The following is an 11517-nucleotide window of genomic DNA, read 5'->3' on the forward strand; positions in this document are numbered from 1 at the left end:
TCTCCCAGGTAACAGGTAATAGGATGAAAGGAACTGGCCTCAAGTTGCACCAGGGCAGGTTTAGGTTGGACATTAGGAAAAATTTCTTCACCGAAAGGGTTATTAAGCATTGGAATGGGCTGCCCAGGGAGGTGGTTGAGTCCCCATCCCTGGAGGTATTTAAAAGGTGAGTAGATGAGGTGCTTAGGGACATGGTTTAGTGTTGGGATGGCAGGGTTAGGTTAACAGTTGGACTCGATGATCTTTAAGGTCTTTTCAAACCTAAACAATTCTATGATCTCTTCCATCTGCATTAAGCAAACCCAGGGTTAATATTATCACACGTAGCAGCCATGGACTGACACCAACCCCCTTTGGTTACCCTCTCTCATTTTTCTATCCATTTACCTGCGAGTAGTCAAGTTAAACCTAAAATTTAATTTATTTTTCATGTAGATGTTGAGGCACTTTTAACCACTAAAATCCAAATATTACTGCGATCTCAAACACATGCAAGTTGTCCATCATTAAAATAAATCTCTATTTCTAGTGAAGTCTTATTGGTTCATATGACAAGAGTTTTACAAATGAAACTATTAAGAAAAAAAAGAAAAGGATGCAACTGCTAGTCATTATCTGGTCATCTGACACTATTGTGCACATTCCTTGGTACCTACTCAAACAGTATGTATTCCACAGCACATGCTAAACACAACTGCATCATAACCTGTATCACTTCCAATGCTATTCCTTATTAATTGAGAATAGGTGAGACTATACATTGTACATATCTATTACAAGTACTGTAGAGAAGTCCTATCTTGCCAGACTACATGGGAAACTGTCAATGCCATTAGAAATTCTCCTTGAAAACTGACACTGCAGAATGTGTCAGTAATTTCTGATGATGTCAGATGAGAAACTGCAGCAACAGCTAAGAGCAGAGTAGTGCTCCCTCGAGACGCCAACTTTGGCAAGTTGTACTGAAATGCTGCAAGAATGTTTCTGAAATTGAGATTACTGAAATGTAATACCTCTTTCTGAAAACTTTACTGCACACAATTTATCAAGCCAAAGCTACGGTTCCAGGAAGAAAGGACCATCTGTTTTTCTTTGGGCTTCTTTTTTCAAGGCTCACCTTTAATCAAGTTTTTTCGTGCACTGGAATGCAAAGGATTAATAACTTAAGAACTAGATAAGCGACTCAATGCTTCTCCTTGAAATACTGACTCCTCTGATTTTAATTATAAATAACCAGAAAATAACTGCCTACTTGTAATACGGACTCATTAAATCTGATACCTTTACACTTTTAACCTACAAAGGAGGCGACAAGGACTCTGCATTCCAAGCTGAGCCCTTCACCTACCATATGTATATACCACTTGGACCAGTATAGTCTCTCATAGGCCTATTTTTACTCCCCAGCTGGGACAGTACTTGTAACAACAAAGATGCAATGCTTAATACTTGCAAGATTTTCAGCAACATGGAAATTAAAGGGTTGCATTACAACCCTTATCTTACACATATTTTGAAATTAAATGCTTGTTAAAAAAAAATCCTTTGAAAGATCAGAAAAAATTGCGCTGAAAGCAATATAGTATATTCATTCAAATGTTTCTCAAACTCAAATCATTACCTAATGGGACTTTTGCTTTATTAGATGTTACATTTATTTACTAATATATGAAAAGATGAAACTGAAAGACATGATGAAAGTAGCTGGTTTAATTCCACAAATACTGTACATTAAATGATTGACATCTAAAGTATCAACTATAGCTGCAAGGTACTGAAACTGTCCAATTGATTTCCAAGTTATTTCCTTGCCTTTACAAGCTCATAAAATAAACAAAACTTTTAGGTTTAATTTAACAAAAACAAAACCAAAATCTGACAAACACCTATTAGAAGTCTGTCACATAACACAGCAGGGCCATTAGAGAAAAGTAGGAGAAATTCTACTCTTACTGATGAGATTCAGGGTTGTCCACTTTGGACACACCACTCTACTGTATCACTGCCCCACCAAACTTCATACAGGTTCATGATGAAATCTTCTTCTGTCAATCTTAATTTCATCCAAGAGTCTCACTTTCCAGCTGTCCCCTAATTATGCGACTATACAGGATACTTTATTTTTGCAAATCTGCCACCCAAAACACACGCTGACTGAACACGGAGACCTGTATTTCAAAAGCCTCTTTTTAGATACACTATGGTAGAATAGAAGCTGAACATTTATGATTTTAGACTATCAAATTATGGCTTGAGTGAAGGATGTAGTTTAGCTGGATTCCTCTCCTGTGACTAATAACACATTAACAGTCTACTAAAAAAATAAGCTAAAATTCACAACATTGCAACCGAGGTACTCAAAGCCCGCATATTGTGGAGGGTGCTTAGGGATCTGGCATATAAATAGTGGTTTATAACACTACAGATCCAGGCACCCAATCTACTGCCAGAAATTGTCATCCTGTAACGCAAACAACAGGAGTACACATCTGCCTGTGCCACCTCTACCATCACAGCCCACGAAGTGGAGTATGAGCCCAGAATTTCATTAGTGGCTTAAGCTACTATGTCAGACTATGAACAAAGATGGCGTCGTGGTCTGCTAGCGTTGACCTGGCACAGCTCTATGTGCCTGAGCCTACTTATCAAATATATTGGATGTGCTCAGTTTATGCAGAGAACTGCGAATTGGGGGCGGGGAGGTGGGGAATCAACCTCTAAGCAACTCCCGACACCTCTTCAGGAACCAAATTTTTCCAAGCATAACATAGCATCCAAGCTCCTGGAGCTGACTTTCCAATTTTATTAAAGGCATTAACAAGCATGCATACAAATGTTTTGTTACAAAAAAAAAAAAAAAAAAAAAAAAAGCTACTTTTGAAGAGATAAACCTATGAATCTGCCAGACTATACTCCTGATTCCATCTTCCATCATCACTTTAAAAAGTTGCATTTGCAGCTGATTCCAAGATTTCAAAACATCTCTGCTGTATTATGAAGATAAAACATTTATCTAAATACATATTTTCTCATTTCCTGTAACGTTAAGAGAGATGTCTTTTGTCAAGCAAAATTGGCCTTCATGTTTGACTGTTAGGGGAAAAAGTACATTACCTAGTTGCAGCTCTTACTTAAGAGGGCTAAAGGCCCAGCAAGTGAATGCAATAACAGTGCAACAGCATGAGTTCCTCCATATGGAATTCTGCCAAAATTCTCTGTTCAGATAAATGGCCTGACAAAAGGGAGCCATAAATAAGGTTACTCTTTCGACATCATAAAGTTGATGCATATCCTGCCCAAGCTAGTTTTGTATAAAACAGCAAATAAATCTAAGAGATAAAATGCAAAGAGATGCTTTTATTTCAGATAAGTCTGCCTATTTATTCAGAAACCATTTGTGCAACAATTTTTGGCCCATCTGAAATGATTTCTCGAGTACGTGCAACTCAGATCCATTTCCAGCCTACATCACTATAACTACTGATTATTTCATACCCTGTACAGCATATTTTTTGCAACCCAGTTCAATTTAAAACTACAGTTATTGAAATGAACCATCAACTTTGCAATTGCCTACAGGACTTTTTCTTTAATTTTCTTTTTTTTTTTAATCTCCTCAATAGTATAAGTTGGGTAATGAAGAAGCCTGATGAGAGCATTTGCAATGTGGGGTGAAATAGCACTAAAACCAAAGTGCTGAAAGAGACTTTGAAAAGACTCATAAAATCTTTTTTCATCATTTTGAAAAATGCTTTCAGTATGTAAAGCAGGAATATTTTTACATATAAGCAACAGCAGCACATGTAGTATCTTTAAAAAGAAATACTTAAGCATATAGTCCAAGTGTCCTCCAGGAGATTTATAGTTTAATCACTCAATATGCCACATATTTTACACAAGTTTTTTAAAAATACTGAAATAGAATTTAAACCTAGGTCATTTAACAGGGTATGTACAGTGCTGTGCAGAATTTAAACACATTTTGCTTTCAAAGGGTTTAGTGACCTACCAAATCCCGGAATGCTTTTAAGACTGGATTTGAGACAGATTTTTTCAAGTCTGAGGTAGCTGTATCGCAGCAGGCAGTTCCACAGGAACATCCAGTCCATTCGTGTGCGATGGTTCATGATAATGACACTCCTTTCTCCAGGAACAAATCCGTCACCAGTGACAACCACCTTGGCACCAAACACCATCTCCAGCAAGGCCTAGAAATACAATCTCAATATTATGGCTTTACTCCCAGAAGAAAAGCATCAGCCCATTAGCAATAAAAATTAATTTGAATTATATCATTTCACTTATTCACTCACATTATCACTGGTAAACTAACTTCTGACTGTTTTCTAATAAAGCAGCCAGCTTTTCCACAGTAACAGTCAGCTGTGTAATGGAAGAGGAAACAACAATTAAATAGCACTTCTTACAACACTGAACTCTGTTTTCCCTGGTTTTCGCAGAATACTATTATGTAGGAATAGAAGCAGGGGAATCAGTATGGAAAATAACTTGGTAAGTAAAATCTCAGGAGAGACTGGCTGCACAAATAACTTATTGCTCAATATCGTCAGGGCTGGGAAGGCATCAGTAGATGCCTTACTTTCTGCTTGGGTCCAAATGGTCAACATGTTTGTGCTTGGCTTCTGCCTGCAAAAACGGCAAGAACCTAATGGCAGAAAGACCAGCTGAGGGAGAGAAATCCCAAACAAGCTTGAACAGAGGGCAGTGATGTGGACCTAGGTCTACACAGCTCTACAAGCGCTACCTTGAAGCCTGGGCCTCCACCCCACAGTTTGCAAAATGCATCAACCACCAAACGTTGGTACACAGTCATCTATGAAGTGCCATCCCAAAGCATAGAACAAGCCTCAAACTTGGAGGGACACAAACAAGAGGCCAGGCAAGCAGCTTTCTCCATTTTGCCTGAACAGTCAGTGATGCTCGAAGTTCGTGTTTCTTGCTTTACCCACTACGTGGCTCTGAAGGGTCAAGCTATAAAACAGGTTGGTGGTTTATCAAAAGAAAAAAGCAGGCAAGAGCTGGTTTCATAACCTGTATGGTTGTACCATGAACATACAACTAGACTAGTTGTATGTAACATCAGAGCCCAACGGCATGCTCTGGCCACGTTCACACCACTAAACTATCTCCATCTCCAAAACAAGGTGGCCACATACAAATTGCCTATTGGAAATGGTTTCTGACCCATGACCATTCCCAAATCCTACAAGAAAGAGTAAGGATGAGTGCCGGCTCGTTACAGCAAAAGACCAGGACCAGAAATTACTCAAAAATATGGATGACAATGCTAGTGCCTTGCAACCTTTTAATACCTAGTGGAAACACACTGGAAAGGTAAAGTCCCAAGAAACAAAGGTAGACCACAGATATTATCTAGAAACTTAAGGGCCTAAGGTTAGGGCCACTGGAAGGCCACTGTCCAACCCAGTAAGCCCAGAAAAAGAAACCACAAAACATGGCTGGATACCTACAGGAATAAACTTAACAATTGGCCTTAACATAAAAAATTGGAAGCGCTTCAGATTACTCCCTTACCTGGGGATTTAAACAGAACTCTAAGAAGTAAACCAACTTTCTGTTCTGTTCCTATTTCTGCCACCTCTGTGTCAGAGAACCTCAAAGAACACAAATTTCTCAGTTTAAGTCACCTGTAAAACTGGAATGACACAAACGGCTTGAGATCTCAGAATGAAGAGCATTATATGGGCCAAATATTAATACTGCTGGTAACTCAGCTCATTATAACTCTGGCAAAAGTGTTTGGTATCAAGAGTAACTACGGACCACTGCAAAAGAAGAACAGGTCATATAGCTCAAAATGGTAAACAGTTATCTTTTCAGAAAAGAGAGGGACAGACTTTGTTTGATAGTTTAATAAGAATCGTATTACATATTTAACATCTAGTTAAACATCATGATGAAGCGATGCCCTGTACTACATACCCTAATGCTAGCAGAAGCCAAACAGTTAAGACCCACTCACTGTCCCATCCTGCTCACTCTGCTAGAAAGGAAATATGTGGCGGAGGAGTGAGGAAGATGGAAGTTTCTTATATCTACGAGGTCAGGGTCAGAGCTTCCCTGTAGGAGTCCAACCGGCCCAACATTAGTTTATTGTTCACAGAGACAAATACAAGTACCTGCTTCTCCTGACTAAGAATGGAGTAGTGTAAGGACAGAGAACTAACGCAGGCAAGGTCTGAGCCTCAAAAAGGTTGGTGCAAAATCTTTTTCAGATCACTTTCCTGAACCTAAATCCCCATGATTCTTACAAGACAGAGTCCTTTCACAAAAATATTCAAATTGCTTTGGTTTAGGTCCAGTGTGGGCTGAAATCAAACTTCTAGACTGCAAAAGTTACCACAAACTAGTTGTAATAATCCAGAATTATAAAGCCCAGGTAGCTAATCAAGTAAGAGACCAGTATATTATTTTGGGGAGTTTGCAATTCTAGAAAAATTGGGACACAGGCAGAAAGGATTGATTTTGTGATGCTATCAGTACTCAGCTAAATTTCATCATGGCAAGAAATAACAATCCCTCTATTCCCTTTATTGGTAATTATTTCTTCCTCCTAATTTCATCACATTTAGTAACGATGAAAAGGACAAAAGTTTTAGAACATGAAACAGCTCACACCCCTTTAAAACACAAAAGACAGAAACAGAGAAGGCAGAAACTATTTGATAAGTAATAAAAATAAATCTTCCTTTGTGCCACAAGACACGTGTTTCTGCACGCCAATATAGCATTTTACTTCAGAAAACGTTAAACAAATCTTTAAAGGCCTCAAGGAACAAAGTCCCTTGGTTTTTAGAGAATGGATGAAGAGACAGATCCCATTCATACTCAGGAACAATTCAGGGAAGAGCTTTGTTATTGATTTCCAGACTCTTATAGTTATAAAGCTGATGCCGTGTAAGTGAGGAAAACTCATTTCTAGGGAAGTTCTTTTTCACCTGAAATAATTTGTCTCTAATTCAACTACAAGGACTAAATTCTAAGAGGATTAAGGAAGGGAACAGTGAAGGTCAGCAACAACGTACCAGACAGTGAATAATTTTCCTAATTAGATAGTTGGAGCACAGGCGAAAGGAAGAGTTTATAAGGCAACTCATTTAGGAAGTTTGTATTTTAAAAAATTCTCCTGCTTACTAGTGCTTCACCTACTCTTCTCTGGTCAGCATCTAACTGACACTGGATGGAGATAGCATGAAAACGCCGTTTCAAGAGTACAAGTAAGGCATAGCATTAGCTTACCTATAAACTGTGGAAGACGAGGGGGACTGTAGACAGGCACACAATCTGCAACACTGAACTAAAACCTAGATCTCCACAGATAGCAACTATGTTAAGGCCTGTTTTGACAAAAGGACAAACATTTTTAACAAAATAAAATTACAAGTGTTAGTGAGCAAAGTAAATTGTGGGATTATGAACTTTTGCCCAGAACTTGGCTCAAACTGCAACTTACCACTGGGAGCGTGAGCCAAGTGGCCACAATGCAATCGGTGATCCATCGATACCAGGCCGGTGAGATAAACATCAATGGTAGAAAAGGACCGAGCATGAATATACTTCCAAAAAAACTTCCCAAGAATAGTGCAAGTACAAAGTATATCCCTTTCCATGACACCATGGCTCTGAAAGAGAAAGTTGGCATTATGTTAGAGAGATAAACTGAAAGTAGTAACATAGCTCTTCAGGTCCATAGGTCCAGTTCAAGGTAGTATTTCTCCTTTTTTTTCCCCGTGGCTAACATGACACGATGACAGTATCAAGTCAGAATCATTTGGTTGGAAAAGACCTTTAAGATCAAGTCCAATCATACCTGTCTACTACTAAAGCCTGTCTCTAAGCACCTCATCTACCCATCTTTTAAATAGCTCCCAGGGATGGGGACTCGACCACTTCCCTGGGTAGTCCGTTTCAGCGCTTGATAACCCTTTCAGTGAAGAAATTTTTCCCAATATCTAACCTAAACCTCCCCGATGCAACTTGAGGCTGTTTCCTCTCATCCCATCGCTTGTTATTTGGGAGAAGAGACCAACCCCCACCTTGCTACAGCCTCCTTTCAGGCGGTTGTAGAGGGTGATAAGGTCTCCCCTCGGCCTCCTCTTCAATCAGTTCAGTAAATGCAACCAAAACGTTCTACCTCAGAAGCAACAGTAAGAGAATTTCTTTATAAACACGGTGATTTGTAAGGCACATTGGGATATTAAAGGGGTCATAAAAGTATTAGCTACATCATAAGTTCCTCCACTTATTACAATATGTAGTTCCACTCTAAAGTCTTCAGCAACCTATTTTTATTAGACAATGGTGCGAAGAGCCATATAACAGAACACCTGTTCTATCGAACCTTTCAGCCATGTGTTCTGTCATTGGCAAAGCACCAATGTTAGCATTTTCTGAAGATAAGGAACTTTGCTTTTCTGTTTCTCCATTTTTTTTCTTGCTAAACCCAGTGTTGCAGAAACTCATCTTCCCCATTTAACGAGGGTCTGCATGCGACCTCTTTCAGAAACCACTCAACCCTTGCGAGACTGATCAGCCATTTCAAACCCCAGTTCCCTTTTCATCACAGGCAGTGGCTGAAACCTCCCAGCTCACTCTCGCTTAGAGAATTTGTGACTTTTCGAAGTCTGTTGTACTTCAACTGCCCTTATCAGTTACTTTCCAACTTACTCCACCAAAAAGCCAATAGCCTTTGGTTTTTAAGACAGTAGTCTAGACTTGAAATATTTCAGTGTCTGTGCTATCATCTAGACTCCCTTATTATAAATTGAAATGTACAGTGCACGGAGCTTCTTAATGCATTACAGCAGAGCACTCAGCAATCCTCCAAGCATTTGTAATAGCTACAGGCTTTCACAATTTAGCAACTACTACCAGCTATGACAAAGCAAATGTGGAAATATCAATTCTCTAAATTAGGGCCTAAAAATAGACTGTTTTCATCTATTTAGGACTCAACCAATTGTTTCTAAAAATCAGAGGTTAAGTAGAAGTCACTTTTCAGTCACTTTACTGAATTCTTTTTTTGACAGGCTGGTTTAGAAATTATAAGAGCTCAGATAGACCGGACTTCAGGACAAGAAAAACAGGAAGCTGGTGTTTTTAATTTTAAATTGAGCAATGGAAAAGTAATCCATTAAGCCTTGTGTACTGTAACATACATGATTTATCTCAAGCATGGTTTGTGCAATGTCCACAGCACTTATATTTGTACAGCAAAGTATTCAACAGTCAAGAAACGACAACGCTTGTGTTGCTAGCACATGAATTTGCTTCTGCTACTTCATGTTGACAAGTAACAAGAAAGTAGCTCTATTTTGGGATACTTCTAGGTTTAAGCAGTTTCCTAAACATATTTGGAGGAAGGGCAAGAGAAGAAGCCATGCAAATTTGTTAATGTAAGAAGGATATAGGAAGCCGTGTGCAGCCGGACTTCGGCAGCGTAGCAAAAAAAGTAACACTAATTACAAATGTTTGCTGATAGCTATGTCAGAAAGAATTTAACACAAGGAAATTTGAATTCAAGCAAATGCACATTATTTGCATCCTGGAGTAGAGCCCCCTCTTTCTTGCCAAAAGCAGGAACTAAATAACCGGCTGCCCACAGATGCATACACTAAGCAGGATCAAATTTTGACATATCAAGGGATCCTTGAAGAGCACTGCCCTGAAGAACCAATGCTCCAACTGCCTTGTATTTGTTACTTGCAAACCTGTGTGGAGAAAGTCGTATATAAGGTAGCAGAAGACAAAACAAAAAGCCCAGGGAAGGACAGAAACAACAGAAATGGCAAGGAACAGCATTAATTGTAGCAGGACTAGAACAAAAAGGTCTTCTCCTGATATATCAAGATTTGAGACCTACTACAAAAGGCAGCAGAGAGGATTGAAATTCAACGTGCTTAATCTAATCAAGCATTTTTTTTGAGGAACACACACAGCAAAACAACTGGGAACATCTAGGGATAGCTTTCAGACACATAAAACCCACTAGCAGACACGGGAGAAGAGTTTGTTTAGCTTCAGACAGCTGCTTCGGTCCTCTCTGAGGCTGCTCAGAGCCACCGGTCATCGAGTCGGATGCAGTGACAGCCACCAGACAGACACCCTGGCTCCAAGTGGCTGCTGCACAACGCAGAGGCACACGTTCCAGTTCCAAATACTTGACTGCTGCTCACAGGTAACCACAGAGTTCATGACAGAAAACATCACTCCATCACTCTTCTAGACTCTTCGGAAAGCAATGTAGGTTACTTATTTACAGGCTGAGCTTTTCACAGTTTACTCTAGGCCTTCCCTCAAATTATAGCACAGAGCCAAATATTTAAGAAAAAAAAAAAAAATCTTTTCTGTATTTTATGTGAAAGACTGTCTTGTAAACTTTTTTCCTCCCTAGATGAAGGTATTGGAGCTATGGAAGAGACCCGAGGAAGTTCCGAAGTTTCTTTTCTTCAACCTGCACCCCAGCAATATTTTCTTTAACATTACAGTATATACATATGTAGGTTATACTGCATTCCACTGGGTTAAACACTGCGGTGTTTACTTCTAGACACAAAAGATACCATCTGTGCTTTTAATCAATGTCATTTATCTCTCTTGAAGCCACTTTTAAAGTGTGATACATACCACATTTTGCTTATTGCTTACACAGAACACATTATATATCTTTACACACATACGCGTGCATTTATCTAGAATAATGGATGGGCTTTGTCTCTGAATAACCTCCACCCCAATAAAGCATGTACCATGCAAACAGGTATGAGAACAGAAAAACAACTCCCTCTTAACAAATTTGAGCAAAACTGCAAAATGAGAAGCCTGCAATCACGTGAAGAACTTAGAGAGTAACCATCCAGCTGAGATGTAACCATCCAGCTGAGAGTAACCATCCAGCTGAGAGTAACCATCCAGCTGAGAGTAACCATCCAGCTGGCCTTCTGAGAACAGGGCTCAGCAAGCTCATTTTAGTAACAAGGCAAAATTGTCAACACACTCAACGCATTTGTTTTCGTTTGTGGGTTCACGTGGTGGAGTTACAGCCTGGACAATAGGTTACATGATTTAAAACACATCTGCCTACACGTGTCAGTTGAGAAACACTTACATGTACTCTCATTTTAGCCAACAGTCAAGGATGGGTATATTCATCCCAGAAGCTGCTGGGTGTGTTGGCTGCCAACAGCGTGTGCCCTGGGCTAAGTCAGCAAAAGCGCTGCCCTGGGTGGGCTTAGAGCAGGGAGGGCAGAGAGAAGGCTGAAGCCCAGGCGGGACTCGACACACTCGCCAGACCCGGAGCGCCGCTGAAGCTGTGCACCCTCTCTAACCCAACCAGTGCCACAGGCAGCCAGCTCCAGCACCTCCTTGGCTGGGAGCACAGCGCACACGTTTGGAAGTTGTACAGAGCCAGCACTGGTCATACAAATTAATTAGGCACAACTTTGTGTCATGCTGAAGCTTCAGGAGAGTTTGGGA

General features: G+C 39.8%; 1 protein-coding gene across 10 annotated transcripts in view; it reads right to left on the reverse strand.

Annotated features, from left to right (window-relative positions):
* LCLAT1 (lysocardiolipin acyltransferase 1) overlaps positions 1–11517 on the reverse strand; it is a 119798-nt gene that overhangs the window by 71364 nt on the left and 36917 nt on the right. For 9 of the 10 annotated variants that reach the window (XM_035903632.1, XM_035903634.1, XM_035903636.1 and 6 more), the window contains 2 exons: positions 7496–7664; positions 4010–4208 (listed from right to left, as the gene is read on the reverse strand). In XM_035903632.1, coding sequence (XP_035759525.1) covers positions 4010–4208; positions 7496–7660 — 364 coding nt within the window. In that variant the 5' untranslated portion in view covers positions 7661–7664. Of the gene's footprint in view, positions 1–4009; positions 4209–7495; positions 7665–11517 lie in introns of those variants that run through there. The other variant, XM_035903640.1, reaches the window with a different exon arrangement.

The sequence above is a fragment of the Egretta garzetta genome, unplaced genomic scaffold, assembly GCF_000687185.1.
Source record: "Egretta garzetta isolate BGI_Z169 unplaced genomic scaffold, ASM68718v1 scaffold11, whole genome shotgun sequence".
NCBI classification, from domain to species: domain Eukaryota; kingdom Metazoa; phylum Chordata; class Aves; order Pelecaniformes; family Ardeidae; genus Egretta; species Egretta garzetta.